The 26,819-nt window shown below is 45.7% G+C and overlaps 1 protein-coding gene across 1 annotated transcript; it reads right to left on the reverse strand.

The window, feature by feature from the left end:
* LOC140729139 (thioredoxin-like) lies at nt 1-26,149 on the reverse strand. The gene is made up of 5 exons (XM_073048582.1): nt 26,000-26,149; nt 18,285-18,389; nt 11,033-11,092; nt 1,609-1,674; nt 1-399 (listed from the first exon to the last, which is right to left on the reverse strand). The coding sequence occupies exons 1-5, from the start codon at nt 26,024-26,026 to the stop codon at nt 286-288; spliced, it is 372 nt and encodes a 123-aa protein (XP_072904683.1). The 5' UTR covers nt 26,027-26,149; the 3' UTR covers nt 1-285.
* Nucleotides 26,150-26,819: the final 670 nt, after the last annotated feature.

Genomic DNA, 26,819 nt, shown 5'->3' on the forward strand with positions numbered 1-26,819 from the left:
TCAAACAATCAGGGATTTAATTATACAATATTCAATATCATTGTTCACAATAGCTAGGAAATGCTGTCATGAAGCACCATTTTTATTATTTTACATCCTGGAACACATCAATGTCAATTAATTTCTTCCATTTTGCTCCAATACCTTTCATGAAAGGGACAGCGGCTGAAGGAACAGGGCATCAGCAAAGGGTCACTGGAGTTATTAACCTACTAACCATTACATCTTTGAACTGCAGGATCCAGAGAAAACCCACATATTCCACAGGGAGAACGTACAAAGTCCTTACATAGGGCGTTGACACTGAACTCCAGAACCTGGTGCCCCAAGAAACCGGTCTCTGACTTCCTTTATTGCGGCTTTCAGCTCAACCTTATTCGCTCCTATTATCTTTTTTTCCTGGAAATACAACATTGATTAATCAACAGGTTAAATGAGACCATGGTACTGACTGAAGAAGTGTAACACAAGTGCTTTGTGTGGCACTTCAAGCAGGTTACATCACACAACTCAATGTGGGCCACAGCCTAGGATCCAAGGACCATCATCCTTGAAGATAGTGTCTTCTCTAACATTCCGGTGTTACTTTTGCACCCACCATTCCTCTCTCAATACTGATGTCCTCAGCCTGGTTCCCTCTTGTGATTTTTTCCCATATGATGTCCTCCCAAGCCTAGAATCTCTGTATTGGTTCAACCTCTTAGTGGCAGGGCCATTCCAGAGAATCCCAGGCCAAGGGCCTTGTACTTGTTAGATTTGCACACCAAACAAAACATTGCCATGAACCAGAGTTTTGTTGTCCATTATTTTTACAGTTTCTAGAGAAATTTTCATTGAAGTTCTTTTGACAGTCACAGGCCCATTTAGCATTACTTTAATAACGTGGTCAGTATTTACTGTCTCCTCAGTTTCTCCACCAGTTTAAAGTTGTACTACCAATTCCAAAAATCAGCTGAATTATGCACATCATGGACTGCTGATGAGACACCATTCCTTCTGGAAAGTCACCTCCCACTTTTTCCAATGTGTATTGTCATCTTTAACATTCCTCTTATGATGTTAGTGCTGAAAATAATAGCCATTTGAAAATTAAATTTGTGTGCTCATTGCAATTATTGACTAATACATTTTCAGTTAACTTGATAAAGGTTGTCCAATATTTTGAATAATTGCTGCACTTTTTATTTTCAGTGTTTTAGACGTTCTAACTTCCACATTTGTGACAATTCCGCTATTTTTAATCAACCAACTCATTTCCTTTTTCATTATTAAACATGGTTTTATAGTATCTCTGTCTCTTCAGTATCTTTATTTCCAGTTATATGCAGCTATACAATCCACAGAACCACAAGTTGAACTAATTCTAATTTCTGATCAGTTTATCAGTTATATCCTCACCCTGTCTTAAGTCAATGTACAGCATTTCCAGGCTTGGATATTCAGTGTAAGAAACTAAAGGTGAATTTGCAGCCAGAGGTTTGAAAGATTGATCAGTAACACTGCCAATGCCCACATGGAATTGTCCCAATACACACCAATGTGAATTCACCCAACATCCTAACGTGAAAGGAGAGTGATTTGGAAAATAGTACTAAAATTGCATCTTACCTCTGCTCCATGCATAAAAATGATGAATGTTGGCAAAGCTGTTACCCCTTTAGACTGAGCTAGATCCTAAAGGAAAGACATTGGTAGAATTATAGGAAACAGCACAGTAACAAGACATTTTGCCTATCAATATATAGCTAGTGACCTGACCTGATTTAACATGTTCCTGGTTGCCTGTAATTTCATTCAATAAACATTCTAATTCCTTTTAAAAGACTGTCCCTGTTTCAATACAGTCTATAGTGAAAAATACAAAAGTCGAGTTTCCCCACGATTACTGAGGGCCTGTGCTACTGAGCTGGGAGAACCACTACAGCGCATCTTCAACATGAGCCTGGAGCAGAGAAGAGTACCCAGACAGTGGAAGACATCCTGTATTGTCCCGGTACCGAAGAAACCACAACCAAAGGAGTTGAATGACTTCAGACCTGTTGCCTTGACGTCGCACGTGACGAAGACCATGGAGCGGCTGATAATACAGAATCTGAGGCCACAAACCAGGCACGCCCAGGATCCTCTTCAGTTTGCATATAAGGAGAAGGTGGGAGTGGAGGATGCTATCACGTATTTGCTGCACAAATCACTCTCTCACCTAGAGGGGGTCAGTTGTGCTGTGAGGATTACATTCCTTGACTTCTCTAGTGCCTTTAACACCATCCAGCCCAAGATCTTAAGGCACAAACTAACGGAGATGGGAGTAGACTCTCACATGGTGGATTGGATAGTGGACTACTTGACAGATAGACCTCAGTATGTGCGGTTGGGAGACTGTAGGTCTGACACGGTGGTCAGCAGCACAGGGGCGCCGCAGGGAACCATACTCTCTCCGGTCCTGTTCACCCTGTACACATCAGACTTCCAACATAACTCAGAGTCCTGCCATGTGCAGAAGTTCGCTGATGACACGGCCATAGTGGGGTGTGTCAGGAATGGACAGGAGGAGGAGTATAGGAAACTGATACAGGACTTTGTGATATGGTGCGACTCAAACTACCTGCGTCTCAATATCACCAAGACCAAGGAGATGGTGGTGGACTTTAGGAGATCTAGGCCCCATATGGAGCCAGTGATCATTAATGGAGAACGTGTGGAGCAGGTTAAGACCTACAAGTATCTGGGAGTACAGTTAGACGAGAAGCTTGACTGGACTGCCAACACAGATGCCTTGTGCAGGAAGGCACAGAGTCGAATGTACTTCCTAAGAAGGTTGGCGTCATTCAATGTCTGTAGTGAGATGCTGAAGATGTTCTATAGGTCAGTTGTGGAGAGCGCCCTCTTCTTTGTGGTGGCGTGTTGGGGAGGAAGCATTAAGAAGAGGGACGCCTCACGTCTTAATAAGCTGGTAAGGAAGGCGGGCTCTGTCGTGGGCAAAGTACTGGAGAGTTTAACATCGGTAGCTGAGCGAAGGGCGCTGAGTAGGCTACGGTCAATTATGGAAAACTCTGAGCATCCTCTACATAGCACCATCCAGAGACAGAGAAGCAGTTTCAGCGACAGGTTACTATCGATGCAATGCTCCTCAGACAGGATGAAGAGGTCAATACTCCCCAATGCCATTAGGCTTTACAATTCTACCGCCAGGACTTAAGAACTTTTTAAAAGCTATTAATGCTTTTTGAGACGGTGATTTAGATGCATATCATATTTTTTTACTGAGTTAAGTATTGTATGTAATTAGTTTTGCTACAACAAGTGTATGGGACATTGGAAAAAAAAGTTGAATTTCCCCATGGGGATGAATAAAGTATCTATCTATCTATCCCCCTTCACATTTTGTGCAGCCAAAATGCACAAAGCAAGCACTCGCAAAACAACGTGGAAATGAGCAAGTAGTCTGATTTAGAAATGTTGGCTGAATGATAAATATCAATCAAGAACATTTGTGTACTTCTGCTCCCAGAGACAAAAGACCACATCACCAAGAAGTTATGGTCAAGGGAGGTGAAGGAATGCTTACAGGACTGCTTTGAATGAGTGGATGGCATAATATTCGGCGACTCATCTTTGAATCTGAATGAATTGTTTCTGACTTCATCAAGACAATGGAAGTGTGCCTTCAACAACATGCAGTACTGTGCAAAAATCTTAGGCACATATTTGTAGCTAGGGTGCCTAAGTGTGGTGAATTTTGGCCAATTGGGTCGGGTGAATACCTTTGTCAGACTATAGTGTCTGTCTTGCCTAATGCCAGGAGCAACAGAGTATTGTGATACTGCCCCCCAGCCTACTGCTGTACACTGTGAGGCTACATGATACTGCCCCCCAGCCTACTGCTGTACACCGTGAGGCTACGTGACTTAATTGTGGAAGAAAATTCTGAATAAATGGTTAAAATATCTGAGTTGTTAACACCCTGCACTTCCCTTTAATTAGCAATATGCCTAGTGAGATCTTAGTGCATTACACAGCAGTGTAAACAAGATGGAGACAATGATGAGCATAAATTGTAGGGAGGACCCTGTGGGCTATCAAGTTTCTGATAATTAAACAGTGTGTATGGTTTTTCTTCACCTGTCTATTACTAACATATAAAACAAATTATATTTTTGTACTTTAATAACTTACTGGATCCAAGGATTTAATGAGCCTTCTTTATCATAAATAAAGACTTACCATTCTGCACGCTTGCAATAATCTATCTTAGTTTCAAGGCTGTTCTGACAACGCATCTCTGTGTGTCGTGCGCAGAAAAGAGACGGTCTCTGGAATTTTCGTGGGAATTGATAATACGCACAGGATTGACTTTTTAAACTCTGACATATAATTGACATCTCTGTGTGTGCCCGTGCGCATGTATAAAAAAGGCAGCGACTATTGTTCTTTGGAAGATTAACGATGCATAGTGGGTCATTCTTCCCTTATTCATGATTAAAGGTATTCTCTAGTCTCTTTGAAGTCCATGTCCAATTTATTAGTGACTAACCTTAATTGAAATTCCATAGCAAATTAATTTCCCTAACACTATGTTTTTGCACAGTACCGTGCTGTGTTTGTCAACGTAGAGCAGAGAACGAGTTTGTAAATCCGGTGGGAGCAAAGTGCTGGGAATGGTGAGGGTGGAGCACCATAGGAGGTGTGTGGGACAGGTAGGAGACACACTCAGACCTGAGAGAACAGGCAAGGTGATTTAATTCCACACAATTGGTTTATTGATCATTACAGAATGTCTTTCTGGTGCTTTCTGCTCTCTTCCCCTTTCCCCCAATCTGATTTCGCTCTCCCCGACTCCCTTCCTACTCTCAGTCTACAATAGAGACCCATATCAAAACCAGGTTTATGATCATTCACATATGTCATGATTTTTTTGTGATAGCAGTACAGTGCAATACATGAAGTTACTACAGTGATCTGCAAATGCTTTGGACATTCTAGCTACATTAATGTGCCCAAGGCTGTTGCACAGTACTGTACTAGACAGACCCAAGCCAAAAGCCGTGGCTGAACCACAAAATCTGGATCTGAAGCATTCAAGAAAATGAATAAACTGTCGATGTTTTGCGCCGACCCTTCTTCGGGACTGGAAAAGAACGGGCAAGATACTAGAATATAAAGGGAGGGGGAAGGGGAAGGAGGATTAGCTAGAAGGTGCTGGGGGAAGCTAGTTGGGTGGGAAAGGTAAAGGGCCTCTGATATACCTGAAGACTTGGCCTGCACAGCTGTCTGTGGCAAAGAAAAAAATTCCTTATCCCTGATCTATATGGGTGTCACTCTATTCAGAATCTGTGCCGTTGAGACTCCTCATAGGAAACATCCTCAATATCCAGTCTCGGCCTTTCAGTATTCAATAGGTTTCAATTTGATCCTCCAACATTCTTCTAAACTCCAGTGAGTACTGGCTCATTGCCACCAGGACTCCCATGTGATAACCATTTCATTCCTGGGATCATTCTTGTGAACGGCCTCTGGACCCTCTCCAACACCAGCACATCTTTTCTGGGATAAGAGGCCCAAAACTGTTCACAATACTCCCAGCGAGGCCTCACCGGAACTTTATAAAGTCTCAACATCACATCATTGCTTTTATATCCTAGTCCTTGTGAAATGAATGCTAACATCGCGTTGACCTTCCTCACCACAGATTCAACCTGCAAGCTTATCTTTAGGGAGTCCTGCCTGAGGACTCCCAAGTCCCTTTGCACCTCTGATTTCTGAATTTTGCTTCCATTCAGAAAATAGTCTACACTCTGATCCCTATTACCAAAGTGCATGACCGTACACTTCATGACACTGTATTCCATCTGCCACTTCTTTGTCCAATCTCCTAATCTGTCTCAGTCCTTTTGCAGACACCCTGCTTCCTTTCACTACCAATCTTCCACCTACTTTCTCATCGTCCACAAACCTGGCTACAAAGCCATCAATTCTGTCATCCAAGTTATTGGCATATAATGTGAAGGGGTCCCAACACAGACCCCTGTGGAGCACCACGAGTCACCAGCAGCCAACCAGAACAGGTTCCCATTTTTCTGACTCTGCTTTTTGCCATGGTAGAATCTCTCCTGTAGTACCACGGCCTCTTGTATTGTTAAGCAGCCTCACTGTGGGACTTTCTCAAAGGCCTTCTGCAAATTGAAATAAACAATGTCCACTGACTCTCCTTTGTCTATCCTGCTTGTTATTTTCTCAAAGAATCTTTGAAATTCAGGCTTCCTCAATTCCAAATAATTGAGGGAACCAGAAGACACACATTCAGCCTTTTAACAACAGCTTCTTCTCCTCCACCATCAGATTAAGGAATGGACTTCACTGTATTTTATTTCATCTGTGTTATGGTCTGGTCTGAAACCCGCTTTCCGGGTCTTGATCTGGTCCGCGGGCTCTGGGTCTTGATCTGGTCCGCGGGCTCTGGGTCTTGTAGCTGTCCCTCCTATCACCCTTAAGCCCAAATAGGATTATCTTGGCTTAAGGAGGTGCACCTGAGAGCTATTGGCTGGCAGGTGTATATAAGGGGCTCTGGAACTGAGTCTAGTTGGGTTGTCCTGTTTTCTCTGCGTGTCTTGTACTGGCTGTTCTGTCTGGTTTGTCTTGTTTGTGCCATTGTGCTGTTTGCCTGGCTATCCTGTTTTGACCCTGGCTTGGAATACCCACTGTTAATCATCTAGTTCTGTAAGTCTGTTCTTGTAGTCACCCTGGACTGAGCTCCCTTCTGATCCCTTGCCTCTGTCGGGTAAGCAGGCTGGACTGCTGTTGCCTGGCAGGGGACTCTGACCCTTTCCTACCCCTCGCTTCTGACGGGTTGTGCCCTGCAACCTGCCCAGGCCCCTGAGTTCCTGTCTGGGAGGCCAGGCCCTGCACAGAAGTAATGTGTCCTGCCCAGGGGGCTATCCTCCCAGCATTCCTTGTCTTATAGACCCATCCTCTAGCCTAGCCCAGGGTCCCACCTTTGCCATGAACTCCAGGGTCCCGCTTTTGCCATGAACTCTGAACCCCAGGATCACCGTTGCATGCCACGGTCTCCCCATCTTGTTCTATCCTTTAGTTGTTCCTGTCATGCCCCTAGTACTTCAGTGCCTGCGTCCTGCACTTGGGTCCAGTCCCCACGTCCCCTTGTGACAATCTGCTGCTTCGTTGCCCATTCTGCCAATCTGTCTAAGTCCTGCTGCACCGATCTTTATATTGTCAACAAACCTGGCCACAAAGTCATCAATTCCTTCATTCAAACATCGACATATAATGTGAAAAGAAGTGGTCTCACCATTAGGCTCTTGAACCAAAGGGGACAGCTTCACTCAACTTCACTTGCTCTATTATTAAAATTCCCACAAGCTATGGCCACACTTTCAAAGACATTTCATCTCATTTTCTTGATATTTATTGCTTATTTATTATATTTTCTTTCTTATTATGTGAGAGGTGATTGATAAATTCAATTCCTTCTACCTTAGGCCACAAACTTATCAATCACCCCTGCTGTGTACACTTTCTGGAGGTCCAAGATCAGACTTCTCAAAATGTGGTCTTGGCATTGAACAGCAGGCGTTCCTAATCGTAGTCTGACAGTGGTCTAGTGTGTTTGGATCCTTTTGCTGCAGGTGATGATCAAGCAGAGATTTCTTCAAACAAACCTGTTGAAGTCCCCAAGAATGATTTGAAAGGCGTTGGGATAGGCTGTTTTTTGTTTGCTAATAGTGGTACTCAGTATCTCGAGTGTCTGTTTAGCATCTGCCTTTGGCAATATGTACATTCCAGTTTAGGATCATGGAGAACTCTACTGGTAAATAGAATGGTTGGCATTTAATCACTAGATGTTCCATGCCAGGAGAACAACAGTACAACAATACAGGTGCGTCTGAACATCACAAAGAATTTATTATGAAGCACAGACACCCACCCCCCCCCCACCCCCAATTTTTGTCTTCTCTAAATCAGCAGTCCAGTCGGTGTATCATAATGGCCTTGGGTCTTACCAACATGCCTGGCGTGAGCCAGGTCTCCATGAAACACAAAGTGCAGCATTTCCTCATTTCCCTCTGATACTGCAATCTTGGCCATAGGTTCTCATTCTTGTTCTCTGGAGACTGTTCATTTTAACCGGATGCTGGTAGAGGAAGTTTCGTACCCCAGTGATTCAGTCTGACTTGGAGTCCTCCCCTGCTCCCTTCCTCCTAACCCGAAGTAGCAAAATCATTTCCTTTTCACTCCCAACCGTTTCTCACATTTCCAAGCCTGAATGCTTGAAACCACAGTGAGCAAAGCAGTTCTGAATTGCCTTAATGCTTATTTCTCACTACCAGTGAAATAAATCACCGCTATTTATAAAAAATACAAACACATGCAACTAACATCATTCAAAAACTCGAGCAATGCTGGAAATCCAGGTAACACACAAAAATACTGGAGGGACTCAGCAGGCCAGGCAGCATCTATGGAAAAAGAGTACAGTCAACGTTTTGGACTGAGACCCTTCATCAGGACTGACATCTTCTACTGTTGTGACGAGCCCACACTCAGTTTGGATGAGCAACACCGTATATTCCAGTTTGATGGCTGCCCCCCCTCACTGGACCGCCTGCAGTTTGCATACCATCCCAACCGCTCAACAGATTACACCACTGCCACCACCCTCCACCTGGCCCTAACCCATCTGGACAAAAAAAGACACATATGTTCGGATGCTGTTCATAGACTTCAATTCAGCATTCAACACAATCATCCCTCAGATACTGATCGGAAAGCTGAGCCTACTGGGCCTGAACACCTCCCTCTGCAACTGGATCCTAGACTTCCTGACTGGGAGATCTCAGAGATCTCAGTCCCCTCCCTGCTTCCCCTCCCCCACCCCTTGATCTTTCCTCTGATTGGTTTTCCACCCACCCCTACCGCCACCTTCTTTATAGGACCCCTGCTCCCTCCTTTAGTCCTGATGAAGGGTCTCAACCAGAAACGTTGACTGCTCCTTTCAACGGATGCTGCCCGACCTGCTGAGTTCATCCAGCATTTTTGTATGTCTCAGTCAGTCTGTGGTGAGTCTCATCAGCAAGAACGATGAGTCAGCTTACAGAGAGGAGGTGCAGTAGCTAGCGGACTGGTGCAGAGCCAACAACCTGTCTCCGAATGTGAACAAAACAAAAGAGATGGTTGTTGACTTCAGGAGGGCATGGAGTGACCACTCCCCGCTGAACATCGACGGTTCCTCAGTAGAGATCGTAAAGAGCACAAAGTTTCTTAGTGTTCACCTGACGGAGAATTTCACCTGGTCCCTCAACACCAGCTCCATAGCAAAGAAAGCCCAGCAGCGTCTCTACTTTCTGTGAAGGCTGAGGAAAGTCCATCTCCCACCTCCCATCCTCATCACATTCTACAGGGGTTGTATTGAGAGCATCCTGAGCAGCTGCATCACTGCCTGGTTCGGAAATTGCACCATCTCGGATCGCAAGACCCTGAAAAGGATAGTGAGGTCAGCTGGGAAGATCATCGGGGTCTCTCTTCCCGCCATCACGGACATTTACACTACATGCTGCATCTGCAAAGGAAACAGCATTATGAAGGACACCATGCACCCCTCATACAAACTCTTCTCCCTCCTGCCGTCTGGGAAAAGGAACCACAAGCATTCGGGGTCTCACAACCAGACTATGTAACAGTTCCTTCCCCCCAGCTATCAGACTCCTCAATACTCGAAGCCTGGACTGACACCTTGCCCTATTGTCCTGTTTATTATTTATTGTAATGCCTGCACTGTTTCTGTGCATTTTGCGCAGTCCTGTGTAGGTCTGTAGTCTAGTGTAGCTTTCTCTGTGTTGTTTTTTTTTTAAACGTAGTTCAGTCTAGTTTTTGTACTGTGTCATGTAACACCATGGTCCTGAAAAATGTTGTCTCATTTTTACTATGTACTCTACCAGCAGTTATGGTCGAAATGACAATAAAAGTGACTTGACTTGACTTGAATATTGACTTCTCAAAGTTCCGGTAATTCCCCATTCCCATCTCTCACCTCATCACCTCCCTCTGGTGCTCCACCCCCTTTTCTTTCTTCCATGGCCATCTGTCATCTCCCATCAGATTCCACCTTCACCAGCCCTACATCTTTTTCAACAATCAACTTCCCAGCTCTTTACTTCATCTGTTTCCCCCCCCCCCCAACCCCAGTGTCACCTATCACCTTGCAATACAACCTTTCCTCTCCCGACTTTCTTACTCCGACTCCTCATCCTTTCTCCTCCTAGTCCTGATGAAGGGTCTCGGCCCAAAATGTTTACTGTACTCTTTTCCATGGATGCTGCCTGACCTGCTGAGTTCATCTGTCATTTTGTGTGTGTACTATTTAAAAACTGTTCGCTCTAATCACAGTGTTGTGTCTAACGGCCACACAACTGTATGTGACTGATACAGTTGAAAAGGTTTTGGCAATGATCTCTTGTCCCGATTAAGTGGCATAGTGTTACAAAGGTAATCCTGACTATTTTTGCAATTAGTTTTTGTTCTTCAAGAGTTGTCCCAAATAAACAGCTGACCTCATCTGATTAACCGATGGCCCAATTTATGGGAATCCACTATATATATTTCTTATTATAATTTAGGATTTTAAAAAAATTTGTATTGCACTGCGCTGTTGCATCAAAACGACAGACTTCACACCATATGACCGTGATATTAAACCTGATACTTATTTTGAAGGGCCCCAGCCAGTTCAACCCTCTCTGAACATCACACTTCCCCAGAGCCTTTCAATAAACATGGATCACCCCAAGTGTGGTGACCCCAGAGTTTGATACTTTCAGAATTTCACTCTACATTGACTTCCAGGAATTGGAGTGGCAGTAATTTGTCTCCCATTTTTAATATTCCTGATGCATATCCAAATTAGTTTTGCTACAGCAAGTGTATGGGACATTGGAAAAAAAGTTGAATTTCCCCATGGGGATGAATAAAGTATCTATCTATCTAAATAAAGTCAAGAGTTTGCAGAGATTCTCCAACTTACTTCAACTTCATCCACGTCGACGGAACAGAAAATCATATCTGTAAATTCTTCAGAAAGTGCCTAGAAAGAAAAGTAAATGTATTCCATTTATAAGAAATATTTGTCTCCAGAAATACTCTCATTTAAACTTACATCAGTTACTTTAATAATCACACTTCTGAAATACTATTTGAAAGCTAAATTCTATGAAAAGCAATACTAATAGTGGTTTTCCTTCCATCACTAGTTATGGTTGACTTACACCCATTGGGATTGACACTGACACTTAACATATGAGGCAGTTAAGGATCAATCACATTGGTAGGTCGAATCACACACAGGCCAAACTGATTTTATTTGCCCAAAGGGTACATCAGCACCAGCAATTCACACCAAGTCTTCTAAAGTGACAAACAAGTGAAATCCGAGGAACTCAGCAGGCCAGGCAGCATCTATGGAAAAGAAGTACAGTCGACGTTTTAGACTGAAACCCTTTGGCAGGACTGGAGGAGAAAAGCTGAGGAGTAGATTTGAAAGATGGCCGGGGGGAGGGGAGAGAGAAACACCAGGTGACAGGTGAAACTTGGGGGGGGGGGGAGGGATGAAACAAAGAGTTAGAAAGTTGATTGGTGAAAGAGATAGAAGGCCATGGAAGAAAGATGAAAGGGGGAGGGGGGATGAGCACCAGAGGGATGTGAAGGGCGGGCAAGGAGATAACATGAGAGAGGGACGAGGGAGTGAAAAATGGTGAGGGGGATGATTGGGTGGAGACATTACTGGAAGCTTCAGAAATCGATGTTCATGCTCATGCCATTAGGTTGGAGGCTACCCAAATGGAATATAAGGTGTTGTTCCTCCAATCAAGGTGTGGCCTTATCACGATATTGGAGGAGGCCATGGATGGACATACTGGAATGGGAAGTGGAAGATGTCGTCTCTGCTCCAACCATCTCTCAGTGGCCACCCATTTTAATTCCACTTCCCATTCCCCACCCATTGCATCCCTCTGGTGCTCCTTCCCCCCACCCTTCCATGGTCTTCACCAATCAACGTTCTAGCTCTTTGCTTCATCCCTCCCCCTCCAACCTGGTGTTTCTCTCCCCTCCCCCAACTTTCAAATCTACTCTTCAGCTTTTTTCTCCAGTCCTGCCAAAGGGCTTCAGCCTGAAACATCAACTGTACTTTTTTCCCCATCGGTGCTGCCTGGCTTGCTGAGTTCCTCCAGCATTTTGTGTGTGTTGCTCAGTCTTCTAAAGTGGACCAGCTGATCACTCAGTACAAGGTCCATCATGCCAGGGGAAAAAACATTAGGAAAACTATCTGTTTAAGTTACGTTACCCATAGAGTCAAGCCTTCATTTTCTGCCTGGGCAGTTGTGAATGTCCAGCTCTTATCTTCATCCCTCCCCCTCCTGTCCTTTCCTATCACTTTGGATCTCCCCTCCCCCTCCCACTTTCAAATCTCTTACTATCTCTTCTTTCAGTTAGTCCTGACGAAGGGTCTCAGCCTGAAACGTCGACAGTGCTTCTTCCTATAGATGCTGCCTGGCCTGCTGTGTTCCACCAGCATTTTGTGTGTGTTGCTTGAATTTCCAGCATCTGCAGATTTCCTCATGTTTGTGAATGTAATGCTTTGCATATCTAATTTCCAGATTTCAGGTAACTGCTACCTTCTGACCTCCCCCCATCTTTTATCTTTTCTCCCTCCTCTTGGTCTCCATTACCCTCACTTTGCCAGCCCCCAACATCTCCATCTGCCCAACATCTGTACACTCATTCCACTGAACCACCCCCCCCAACCTTTATGCCATGCTCCACCACCCTCTGTCAGATTTCACCTTTGTGAGCCCTTTGTCACTTCCACCTATCACTGCCCATCTTCTGACATCATTACCACTCTCCCCTCTCCCTTATCACCTCCATAATCTGAATCCAGCCGGCGCTGACCAGCTCCTGCTCCACCCGTTCCCTTCATGTTTTCATGTCTCTACCAGCTATATACCCTCTTGTGCTAGTCCAGATTAAGTGCCTCAACAGAAAACATCATGAATTTCCCTCCACAGATGCTGCCTGGCCACCTTCCACCAGCGATTTGTGTTGTCATATGTCAAACGCCATAGAAACATACCTTTCAGCTCACACCAATTACCTATAACTTTAATCCCATTTTAATGCTGCCCACATTTCAACCAATCTCCCATTTACCTTTCCATCAAGGACAATTTACAGTGGATAACTAACTTACCAGATTGTATGTCTTTGGGATGTGGGGAAAGGTGAGCAGGCCAAGGAATCTCAGCAGGAACATGCAAGCTTAATATCCTCCTCTGGCTGGTCATTCCATATACTCTCCTCCCTGTTTAAGAATTTTCCCCTTGGGTCCCTCTTAAATCTTTTCCCTCTCTCCTTAAACAATGCTCTGAAGTTCTTGATTCCCTTTCTCTAGAAAGGAAACTGTGTGCAGTCACCGTACCTACACCCATCAGTTTGTTAAAAGGTTGCCACCCGGTCTCCTCTGCTAAATAAATAAAACCCTCGCCCATCCTCTCTCTATAGCTCAGATCCTCAAGTCCAGGCAATATTTGCATAAATCTCCTTGCAAACTTTCCAGCTTACTGCTATTTTCCCACATAAACAGGGTTGCCAACACCTACAGGTGTGTACAGATCTATATTCCCTGGAGTTTAAAAGTGGTGGACAGTAAAATAGGGAGGGATTTAGATTGCAAGTAGATACATTTTGTAAAATTTTGGGATTTGTGGGTGCTGGAGTACTGGCACAAAAGAGGAGAGGTGGCACGTGTCACATCAGCCACGACTATATTGAAAGGTAACACAGGCTTGAGGGGTCAAAGGGCCTATTCCTGCACCTGTTTAGTTATAATCTGATTGACCATGACAACAGTATTTACAGTATCTAATAAAGCCGCAGATCTTGTTGCTGTAGTGAAATTACTGAACCAGCAGCCTGGATTCCTGGACCATTAATTAGGAGACAGGAGACCGAATCATGACATGGAACCTGGGACATTTCAATTCAAGTAATTAAGAACATAAGAAGATAACATAAGAAATAAGAGCAGAACTGGGCCAACTGACCCATTGGGCCTGATCCACAATTCAATAAGATCATGGCTGATCTGGCCATGGACTCATCACCAGCTATCTGCCCTTTTCTCGTAACTCTTCCTTCCTCTACTATGCAAAAATCTGTCTAACCTTGTCTTATATACATTTACTGAGGTAGCCTTTATTGCTTCATGGGGCAGAGAATTCTGCAGATTCACCACACTTTTGGCAAAGCAGTTCCTCGTCTTCTCCATCCTAAATCTTTTCCCCTGAATCTTGAAGTTATGTCTCCTAGTTCTAGTCTCACCTACCAGTGGAAACAACTTTCCTGCCTCTATCTTATTTATTCCTTTTATAATTTTATACGCTATAAGATCTCCGCTCATCCGTCTGAATTCCAGCAAACCCAGACCCAGGCGACTCAATCTCTCTTTATAGTCCAACCCCCTCATCTCTGGAATCAACCTGATGAAGTTCTTCTGCACCGCCTCCACATCCATGATATCTTCACTCAAGTCAGGAGACCAGAATGGCACACAGTACTCCAGGTGTGGCCTCACCAGTACCCTGTACAGTTGCAGCATGAACTCCCTGCTCTTCAATTCAATCCCTTTAGCAATGAAGGCCATCGTTCCATTTGTCTTCTTGATAGCCTGCTGCACCTGCAAACCAACCTTTTGTGATTCATGCAAAAGCACTCAAGTCCCTCTGCAAAGCAGCATACTGAAATCTTTTACCATTTAAACAATAATCTGATCTCCCATTTTTCCTTCCAAAGTGTATGACCTCACATTTACCAACATTGCACTCCATCTGCCAGACTGTTGCCCAGTCACTTAACTTATCTACATATCCTTGCAGACTCTCCGTATCCTCTAGCATAATTTGCTTTGCCACTCAGTTTAGTGTCATCAGCAAACTTAGATACACTATTGTTGTGGGCTCAGTTCCAATCCTGTGGCACACCACTCACCACTGATTGCCAACCAGAGATATGACCAACTCTCTGCTTTCTATTGGCTAAACAATTCTCTATCCATGCTATTTATCCCTAACTCTATGCATCCTTATCTTATGGATAAGTCTTTTATGCAGCATCTTATTGAACGCGTTCTGGAAATCCAAGTAAATAACGTCCATCCGTTCCCCTCTATCCACTGCACTTGTTATATTCTCAAAGAACTCCAGTAAGTTTGTTGAACAGGACCTGTTTTTGCTGAATCCGTGCTGCATCTGCCTGTTGGATCCATTTCTTTCCAGATGCCTTGCTATTTCTTCTTTAATGATAGCTTGAAGCATTTTCCCAACTACACAACTAACTGGCCTATCGTTCCCTGTCTTCTGTCAACATCCTTTTTTGAACAGTGGTGTGACATTCACCTTCTTCCAATCCATCAGGACCTGCCCAAGGTCTAGAAGAGAATTTTGGTATATTATCACCAAAGTCTCAACTATAACCTCTGTCATTTCAGATTCAGATTCAGATTATTGTCATTTAGAAACCACAAATGCAATGCAGTTAAAAAATGAGACAACGTTCCTCCAGATTGATATCACAAAAGTACATGACAAAACAGACTACACCAGAAAATCCACATAACGTTTGGCAATCCCCAATCCAGAGTCCGGGGAGGCTGCTGCTTATTAATATCGCGCTACTGTCTTAGCATGTTCCCTGGAAAGAAGCTCCAAATCCACCAGACAAACAAGACCAAAAACTAAAGCTACAAGACCTGCACAAAACCACATAGTTACAACAGTGCAAACAATAGCATAATTGATTAAAAAAAAACAGACCATGGGCACAGTAAAAATAATCCAAAGATTTTAAAGGACTATAAGTTCAAAAGAAATCACCACACAGTTTCCACAAGTCCCCAGGGTCCCGACAGACTCGCCATTCCACGCCGGCGGCAGAAGGGAGTACCCCCACTATGGACTTCCAGGGCGCCATCCGACTCAGCCTCACAGACACAGCACACAATGGAAGCTCCGTCGAAACCAGCCTCGCAGACGCAGCACACACTGAAAGCGACCTGAGTCCGTCAAAAGGACTCCGAGTCCATCGAAACTCTGAGCCGACGACCATCCCCTCCGGCACAGCTTCTTCAAGCACCATCCTCTGCCAAGCGTATTAAGACGGCCCCACCAACGGCCATCAGCAACGCGACCCCGAGGACTGGGGGCCTGTTCTTCCCAGCAGAGTCCCGGACCTCACAGCAGCAGCAGCAACGAAGAAGGTCTTCCTGGAGATTTCCCGATGTTCCTCCGTACTTCCACATCCATTTTCAATCGATTATGATTGCGCACGGCACCCCACTTCACAAATAACAGATAATCAGCTCCGGAGTGGCCACTGCAAGCTGCGTTGCACCGCCATCTTGAATCTTAAAATTCTTTCAATACCCTGGGATGCATTCCATTAGGACCAGGGGATTTGTCTATCTTTAGGCCCACAATATTGTTCAGCACTACCTCTTTAGTGATAGCTGTTGTATTGAGGTCCTCACCTCTTATCACGTCTATATCATCTCCAGCATGTTAGACATGTCCTCGACTGTGAAAACTGACACAAAAGACATTCAAAGCCTCAGCTATTTCCTCATTACACAATATTAATTCCCCCTTCTCTGGCCACTCTTTTCTGCTTTATATAATCATTAAAAAACTAACTATCGATTTCTATATTTGGTGCTTGTTTATTTTCATAATCCACCTTCCATTTCTTTATTGCTCGCTTAGTGGATTTTTTGTTGATTTTTAAAGTTTTCCCAATCTTCCAGTTTCCCACTACTCTTGGTGACTTTGTACACATGAGCTTTTAGTTTGATGCCTTCCTTTATTTCCTTAGTTATCCATGGCTGGTTCTCCCCACCCTCACTGTCCTTGTGTTTAACTGAAATATACTTCTGTTAAGCACTGTGGAAAAAAATCTCTTTTGAAAGTCTTCAACAGTTCCTCAACCATCCCAGCATATAGCCTGTAGTGTTCTCGCTCAGGTGTAAGCTAACGCTGAACTAAACACCGAGGTAAACCGTAGTCAATGAAAACAGGATCGCAGTAAGATTAACCATTTACTGTTCACTCTTCACATTAATGTATGGTGAAAACTGTTGATAAAACAATACAAGATTTGTACAGTATTTGTTTCCTTCTAGATATCACACTTACATCGTAAATACTTGCAAAGGTAAAACTACAACAACTACATTACATTAAAGTGCAGCATACAGTTAGAATCTACTTACGCCATTGACTGCTTTAAATACACTTCAACACGACTATCCGCAACTCTTTAACTAACGAAAACATAAACCTTATCGACCGTCGTTACTTTTAACAGAATCAGCGTTAACATTTTAATTCAACACATCGATTATCTATGAACTTACAGCGTTGCTACACTGTGATTTATAATGCGTAGAGAGACAACTTTCTTGCGCTGGTCTCACACGTGTGAGCCCCCTCCGTTCCGTTTTTCCCAAACCGGTATTTTCCCACAAGATGCGGCGAAACCGGATGTGACGTCATCGCATGCCGCGATATATCACAGACAACGAACATACTTTAAACAATCCTAACTTTAACTAAAAAATACTAACAAATGAATTACTAAGCGAAAATATTATAAACTAAATAACTGCCATAAAGGCAACACATAGCCTGTGTTCCCAGTCTGCCCAATCCAACTCCTCGCTCATCCTGTTGTAGTCTCCTTGCTCAGGCATGATACGCTGTTTTAGATCAAACTATTGCCCCTTCCATTTGCATGAGAAACTCAAGCATACTATGATTGCACTTTCCAAGAGGATCCCCAACTAAAAGGGGCAATTAAAGAAGGACAATAAATACTGTCATTTCTGACAACTTCCATCTCATGAACAAGCAAAAATCAAAGTCAGACCACCCTATGAACCAGTTAATGTAGCAAATCATTGTGGTGACAGAATCCTGTTGCTACAAGAATGAGGTACAGTTCCTGATTAATACGAGATATCTAAGAAATAAGCTAAGTGCACAAGGATCAAATATTTGGTACAAATGAGCCATTAAACAATAATTAGCTGAATCCCTTTCAATGCAGAGAGCCAAGGCTATTGCAGACTTATCACAAGATTGCAGTTTATTGGGTTGAAGGGCAGCTTTTGTCATTCAGCAACATTACACCGTGAGTCACAAATTCTCATCTGCCAGTACTGTACTCACAGCAAAATCTGGTTCAATCTTTTTGCAAGGACCACACCAAGTCGCGGAGAAATCAACGATAACTATCTTGTCGCCAGCCTCCTGAAGCTTGGCGGTGAACTCAGCCTGAAAGTTAACAAAAACAGGTTATTCTAGTTAAATTAAAGCAAAGAGTTCCAGAAATTCTGATGGTGCTCGCTACAATATTTGGCTCTGTGCATCCTGTGAACTTCAAAGTTAATGGGTGATGTACTTTTTAAAAGGTACTAGTCACTTGGGATAATAGTACTCCAGGTTCATCTCTGAAATGATGATTGGGAGCTAAAACTGCCCTCTTTGAAACTGAAACAAGAAGATTTTTGTTTCCTCTTAAAGATAGATACTTTAATACCAAATCCACACATCAGTAATACTTAGCTAGTCATCTACCATTTGCCCTGTGATCATTTTTTAAGCCAATACATAACTTCGAAAAATGTTTTCGTTTAAAGACACAATGCATTTATTAGCCTGATAACACTAAATAGAAAGAAATGCTTGCGACAATTGTATTTTCTGCATATAATTTTATTCATAAACTTATTTCAATTATAATGTTAAGAACTGAGTCCAAGCAAACAATGGTACTGTATATTGACCAGTTTCATTCTGTAGACACACACACACACACACACACACACACACACACACACACACACACACACACACACACACACACACACACACACACACACACACACACACACACACACACACACACACACACACACACACACACACACACACACACACACACACACACACACACACACCCCCCCCTTCTTCGGTTGTCCATCGAAATCCAATGATGACGTCCACTCTTTTAATGGTGAGATCTTTGATGACTATACAGTCCTATCCTGGACCCACAAGCTCTACTGCAGTTGGGACATGTATATGTGGTAGTGATGGCAACCATGGCTGTATTTCTCCTGGCTCTCTTCTGCTGTCTTCTGGTTGTTCTTTCCATCTCCAGAATATGAACCCCATCCCTACACGGTCGCCAAGTGTTACGGTCAGCAGCAACATCCTCCAGGTCCTCAGGTGCCGAAGACTTTTGCACAGTACTGTGCTGTATTTGTCAATGTGGAGCGGAGAGCCAGTTTGTATGTCTGACGGGATGAAAGTATATCGGGAATGGCGAGGGCGGATCCCCGCGGGAGGGGCGAGGGACAGGTGGCAGAGAAGGAGTGTCAGGGGTCGGGGGGAGTGTCGTGGGTGCAAACTCACTCACCCCAGAATCACCAGGCAAAGTCTGTTGAGTCCAAACAATTGGTTTATTGATCATTACAGAATGTCTCTCCGGTGCTTCCTGCTCCCTCTCTTCTCCCCAAAGTTGATTTGCCCTCTCCCTGCCCCCTTCTCACTCCCAGAAAACAGATCCCATATCAGAAGCAAGTTCATCATCACTGAATCTTGTTTTTTTTCATGGCCACAGTACAATGCCATACATAAAATTACCAGAGTACTGCGCAGAAGCCTCAGGCACTCCCACTATATGTGTGATACCGTCATCAGGATTGCTGTATGGAGTGAGAGGGGTCAGGGGGAGAGTCAGGGGTCGGGGGGAGTGACGTGGGTGCAAACACACTCACCCCAGAATCACCAGGTGTGCTGAACTATATATACCTGTCTGGACACGCCCCCCGCTGACTGCTCCTGTGGCTCTTCCCACAGACCCCTGTATAAAGGCGATTGGAGGCACTGCTCCCCCCTCAGTCTCCAGGATGTTGTGTGATGGTCTCTTGCTGCTGATAGTGCTTTCTCTTCCAGCTAATAAAAGTCTATCTCTCGTCTCACGTCTCCGAGAGTTATTGATGGTGCATCAATTTTATTAGCTGCAATTTTAAACCATGGAGAGCATTTTACGACCGGACCGGTTGGACATTGATCCTCAAGCTCCCGAAGCAGCCATTGCCTTTGAACTCTGGCTTGCATGCTTCCAATCGTACCTGGAAGAGATTCCCGTGACTGAGCCTGCTATCATGCACAAAGTTCTGCTCTCCAGGGTCACTCCGCGGATATACTCCCTCATCAGAGTCCTGCTGACCCACCAAGGGGCACTGGATGCCCTCAAAAGACAGTACCCGCGGCTGGTGAACACCGTCTACGCAAGATATTGCTTAGCGACGCGGCGGCAGCAGGCTGAAGAGTCGAGCGCTGAGTTTGTCTGGGCCCTACAGATACTCATGCGGGCCTGCGACTGCAGGGGACTGACAGTGGAACAGCATGCGGAGCTCCTGGTACGAGACGCCTTTGTTATGGGGATCAGGTCAGTGTACGTGCACCAGCGGCTACTGGAAAATGCCGATCTTACCTTACGCTCGGCGATCGAGCTGGCTGACACGCTGGAGGCTGCTCTGCACAACGCTGACGTTGTCCAGCCGCGCGATCTCCCGCCGGTTCCGTGGACACTGCAGACCCCGCCACCCACCGGCGAATCGACCACAGCTGCTGCCACTCGCGAGTCCGTGACCTCCCCGCAACCCTCCAGCGAATCGACCACGGCTGCTGCCAGTCGCAAGTCCGCGCAGTGTTACTTCTGCGGACTCGAAAAGCACCCCCGAAAACGCTGCCCGGCCCGAGAAGCGACCTGCTCCGGCTGCGGAAAGAAGGGCCATTTCGCCAAGGTCTGTAAGTCTAAACCATGAGCGGGGTCAAGCAGCGCCACGTGCGAGGCATGGGCATCAGCATCTTGGTCGCCGCCATCTTGCCTGCCCGCCTCGTGCGAGGCATGCGGGCAGCCATCTTTGTTGGCGCCACCTCGCCCCGCCTCCGACCCACGGGTGCTTACCGGGCACCAAGATGGCGATTCAACTCTGGCCTCCGTAACCCTCGACCAAAGCGCTCCACACCAGCTCGCAAGGTAAATGATGGACATCCTGGTGGAGGGGCACAGGACTAGCTGCCTGTTTGACACGGGCAGCACTGAGAGTTTTATTCACCCAGACACTGTGCAACGCTGCAGACTCATGACACAGCCGGTAAGCCAGAGGGTCACCATGGCTTCTGGATCGCATTCCACAGACATCCGGGGGGGGTTGTGTAGCGACATTGGTGGTGCAGGGCACAGAATATCGGAACTTTACGTTACTGGTCATGCCTCAACTGTGTGCCCCTGTGCTATTGGGGCTCGACTTCCAGAGCCAACTGAAAAGTGTGACAATGGAGTATGACGGGCCCCTCCCACCAATCACTGTCAGAAATCCTCAGTTTTGTGGGGTTTTGTCATATACTCCGCTACTGACCACACACACACACACACCGACCCGCACATCCCACACAACACCATGCCAACGGCCGCACTACTGACACCACTTGCAGCCTCTCCACCCTCAAGATCCCTCCCCCACCACTGTTCGCCAACCTGACCCCCGACTGTAAACCTGTGGCAACTAAAAGCAGGAGGTACAGCGTGGGGGACAGGGCCTTCATTCAGTCAGAGGTGCAGCGGCTGCTCAGGGAGGGGATCATTGAGCCAAGCACAAGTCCTTGGAGGGCCCAGGTGGTCGTTGTTCGGACCGGGCAGAAAAATAGGATGGTCGTGGACTATAGTCAGACCATCAATAGGTTCACGCAGCTTGACGCGTACCCCCTACCCCGCATCGCAGATATGGTCAATCAGGTGGCTCAGTACAAGGTGTACTCGAGCATAGACCTGAAATCCGCTTACCATCAGCTCCCGATCCGCCCGGAGGACCGCCCCTACACCGCCTTCAAGGCGGGCGGCAGGCTCTATCACTTCCTGTGCGTCCCCTTCGGTGTCATGAATGGTGTCTCTGTCTTCCAGAGGGAAACGGACCGGATGGTGGACCAGTGCCAACTGAAGGCCACGTTCCCATATCTGGATAACATCACCATCACTGAATCTGCGGTCATGACTGGTCGGATCACGACACCAACCTCTAACGATTTTTCCAAGCAGCCAAAGCTCTTAACCTCACCTGTAACAGGGACAAGTGTGTGTTCGGAACCACACAACTTGCTCTTCTTGGGTATGTCGTGGAGAACGAGGTCATTGGCCCTGACCCCGACCGTATGCGCCCCCTATTGGAACTCCCTCTTCCCACCACCCTCAGAGCCCTCAAACGGTGCCTGGGCTTCTTTTCCTATTACGCCCAATGGGTCCCTCATTACGCAGACAAGGCCCGCCCCCTGGTCAAGTCTACCGCATTTCCCCTCTCTGCCGAGGCCTGTGTGGCCTTCAACCGCATTAAAGGGGATATTGCCAAAGCAACGATGCATGCGGTGGACGAGACCATTCCCTTCCAAGTAGAGAGTGACGCCTCTGACTTCCCGCTTGCCGCTACCCTCAATCAGGAAGGCAGGCCAGTAGCATTCTTCTCTTGTACCCTTCAAGGCCCTGAAATTCGGCACTCCGCGGTGGAGAAAGAAGCCCAGGCCATAGTGGAAGCTATTAGGCACTATCTCACTGGCAAAAGGTTCACCTTGCTGACCGACCAGCGCTCATTTGCGTTCATGTTTAGCAACCAACAGCGGGGCAAAATCAAAAATGATAAAATTTTGCGGTGGAGAATGGAACTCTCCACCTACAACTATGATATCCTGTACCGGCCTGGAAGGCTCAATGAGCCCCCTGATGCCCTATCCTGGGGAACGTGTGCCAGCGCGCAGCTCAACCAGCTATATGCCCTCCATGCAGATCTTTGCCACCCGGGGGTCACCGGACTCTACCATTGCGTGAAAGCCCGGAACCTGCCTTACTCCCTTGAGGACATCAGGACAATGACCAGGGACTGCCAAGTCTGCGCTGAGTGCAAACCGCACTTCTACCGTACTGAAAAGGCGCAACTTATCAAGGCCACCTGCCCCTTTGAGCGACTGAGTATCGACTTTAAGGGCCCCCTTCCCTCCACCGATCGCAATGTCTACTTTCTCAACATAATCGACGAGTACTCGCGGTTCCCCTTTGCCATCCCCTGCCCTGATACCACTGCTACGTCCCTCATAAAAGCCCTGCACCATCTCTTCGCTCTGTTCGGATATCCCTGCTATATCCACAGTGATAGAGGGTCCTCCTTTATGAGTGATGAGCTGCGCCAATACCTGCTGGCTAGGGGTATTGCTACTAGTAGGACCTCGAGCTATAATCCCCGGGGGAATGGACAGGTGGAGAGAAAGAAGGCCACACTCTTAGTCCTTAGGTCAAAGGGATTGCTGGTCTCTCACTGGCAGGAGGTCCTCCTCGAGGCACTCCACTCCTTCCGCTCTCTGTTATGCACGTCCACCAATGCCACCCCTCATGAGCGACTCTTTTCTTTTCCCAGGAAGTCTGTCACTGGGACCACCCTACCAGCTTGGCTGACGTCCCCAGGGCCAGTGCTGCTCCGGAAACATGCGAGGAGCAATAAATACTCCCCAATGGTCGAGAGGGTTCACCTACTTCATGTGAACCCCCAGTATGCCTACGTGGTCTTACCTGATGGGCGGGAGGACACGGTCTCCGTCTGCGACCTGGCGCCTGCAGGAGCACCAGACCCCTACCCCGAACACTCCATGGTGACTATGAGCCCCGTACCCACCGAGGTGTATACCCACCTGACACTGCGCACACCAAGCCCTACACAGACTCCTCGCGACACTCCCATACCGGGTGCCTCGCACACGCATGAGGGATTACACCTCAAGTCAGCCCGGAACCAGCACAACCACCGGCACTGGTGCAATCACAGCTGGTGCTACGTAGATTCGACCGCCTGCTAGACTTAACCTGTAAATATACTTGTAAGAAGCTTCACCCCGTGGGGACTCTCTTTTAAAACAAAGGGGGGGGGGGGTGAATGTGGTGAACTACATATACCTGTCTGGACACGCCCCCCCTGCTGACTGCTCCTGTGGCTCCTCCCACAGACCCCTGTATAAAGGCGATTGGAGGCACTGCTCCCCCCTCAGTCTCCAGGATGTTGTGTGGTGGTCTCTTGCAGCTAATAAAAGCCTAATGTTTGCCTCCCGTCTCCGAGAGTTATTGATGGTGCATCAGCAGGTAAAGTCTGTTGAGTCCAAACAATTGGTTTATTGATCATTACAGAATGTCTCTCCGGTGCTTCCTGCTCCCTCTCTTCTCCCCAAACTTGATTTGCCCTCTCCCTGCCCCCTTCTCACTCCCAGAAAACAGATCCCATATCAGAAGCAAGTTCATCATCACTGAATCTTGGTTTTTTTTCGTGGCCACAGTACAATGCCATACATAAAATTACCAGAGTACTGCGCAGAAGCCTCAGGCACCCCGACTATCTGTGTGATACCGTCATCTGGATTGCTGTACGGAGTGAGATTTTGTCGCACAGTTTGGGCTAATCGGGTATCTTCTTTCTCTTTACGAAAGACATCCCAACATGGTAGATTGTCAGGGTGAGGCGCAGCAGGTAACCCAACCACCCTCTGTGAACCAGCAAAGAAAATATATAAAAACACAAAATGCTGGCAGAACTCAGCAGGCCAGACTGCATCCATGGGAGGAGGTAGTGGCGACGTTTCGGGCCGAAACCCTTCATCAGGAGTCAAGAAAATATATATACGGGAGGTCATTTTGCAGTGCGGAAGGAAACTGTGACGATTTTCATAATCAGTCACGTTTTCACTTCTCCACCGCACCCAGCCTCTACACTTCTTTCGTAATTAAGACTCACAGTGAAACGCTTTGTGGAAAAACACACCCTTGGGGTAAGTTCACGCCGGCAAAATGTAAAGTGGATCTCCGTCAGATATCCCTGATCCTCCTTCAGCGTTTAACCCTACTGTTACAATAAAAAATAACCGCTACTGTCCTCCCTCGACCTTAATTTTTTTCTTCGTTATCACTTCCGGAAGTTTGTTGGGACATTTTGTGTCATTAAAGCCACATGCAAATTTAATTTCCATCCTTGTAATAAAAATAAAGTTGAAATCTTGGAGAAGAACTGCTGTAAACTATTCCCAGTAATCCAACAATTTTGTTTAAATGGAGGGTGAAAGAAAGTACACGAACTAACCAACAAAAAGCCAACAGAGTTTAAACGGAGAGCCCTACAAATCTACAAGTACAGACCGTGGAAGAGAGTCTGCATTCTTCAAAACGACAGGATGGTCGGAAGTTAATTCAACCACCACTTCTTTCATTCATAAGAGTCCCGAACGTAGTAAAACGTTGACTCGTGTCGTCAGAAAAAGAGTGGCCCAGAGTCAGGAAACAAACTATTAAGGCATGCCGGCGAGAAAGATAGATTTGAAAGGACGAGGTAGGAGCAAAAGATTCGGGAAGGAATCTCAGAGGCTGCCAGCTCTTCAAATGGCGCTCTACTTCAATCGAGGATTATTAGGAAACCCTGTTGTATTTTAAAGTTGTACGGTGGGAGTTCGTTGACAAACCCAGTTCAGCTGCAAATATTTTAAAGAAAGGCGCAGGGACGATAGGAGAGCTGGAGGTGATCCAGAAGTATCCTCAGGACAGACTTCCCGCCCAGCTTTCTGTCGTCAATGTTGAAAAAATAAACGCACGGCATTCTTATGATTTAAAAAAGCAACATTTTATAAACCTGTATTAACAAGCACACCCTTTGCATTGAAATGCATCACGTGGTTAAGTTACTTGGTTTAAGGAAAACGGCTGAGCAATTTAAAATCACTTGGTTAAAATAACCCTTAAAATATTTCATACAAAATGAATATTGACACTGAAAAGTTACTTTCAAGCTTACTTGACTGTGAAGTTTGAGCACAACCATTGTTTCTCCCAGTCTTTCCTCTTGCCAATTTATATTCGGTAATTATCCTCTGTAATTTATACTTGAGAAGACTGAGAGGAACACGCCTATTGTTGCAAAAGGTAGCCTGACTTTTCTCCATAACTATAGGAATTGTGAGTAATACAGCCAATTTCCCATTGGCACGTAAATGTCGTAAATTAACATGTTTCCCCAGGATATCAGAGGCAGTTCAGTCCATCGCTGTCTGGTAGGGAGGGGATACTGCACAGGACCAAAAGAAGCTACGGAAGGTTGTTCATCTAGTCAGCTCCACCTTGGGCTCTAGCCTACAAAGTACCCAGGACATCTTTAGGAAGCGGTGTTTCACAAATGTAGCGTCCATTATTAAATAGCTTCTTCCTAAAGATGCTACCTGGCCTGCTGCGTTCCACTAGCATTTTGTGTGTGTTCCTTGAATTTCCAGCATCTGCAGATTTCCTTGTGTCCATTATTAAAGATAATCATCTCCAGCACCCAGGACTTGCAGTTTTCTCATTGTTGCCATCAGGTAGGAGATACAGAAGCCTGAAGGCACACACTCAGTGATTCAGGAACAGCTTCTTCCCCTCTGCCATCTGATTCCTAAATGGACATTGAAGCTTTGGACACTACCTCACTTTTTTAATATACAGTATTTTTGTTTTTGCACATTTTTAATAATCTATTCAATATATGTAATTGATTTACTTATTTATTTATTATGTTTTATTTTTTTTTCTCTCTCTCTGCTAGATTATTTATTGAACTGCTGCTGCTAAGTTAACAAATTTCA

The sequence above is a fragment of the Hemitrygon akajei genome, chromosome 6 (genome assembly GCF_048418815.1).
Source record: "Hemitrygon akajei chromosome 6, sHemAka1.3, whole genome shotgun sequence".
NCBI lineage: Eukaryota > Metazoa > Chordata > Chondrichthyes > Myliobatiformes > Dasyatidae > Hemitrygon > Hemitrygon akajei.

What these genes read in the sequence shown, in the direction of transcription:
- LOC140729139 (XM_073048582.1), bottom strand. Translation starts at nt 26,026, where the DNA reads ATGGTTGTGCTCAAACTTCACAGTCAA. An exon ending in TGCTCAAACTTCACAGTCAA is followed by an intron (nt 18,390 to 25,999) that starts GTAAGCTTGAAA and finishes GTTAACTTTCAG; the next exon opens with GCTGAGTTCACCGCCAAGCT. An exon ending in TTTTTATGCATGGAGCAGAG is followed by an intron (nt 400 to 1,608) that starts GTAAGATGCAAT and finishes TTGTATTTCCAG; the next exon opens with GAAAAAAAGATAATAGGAGC.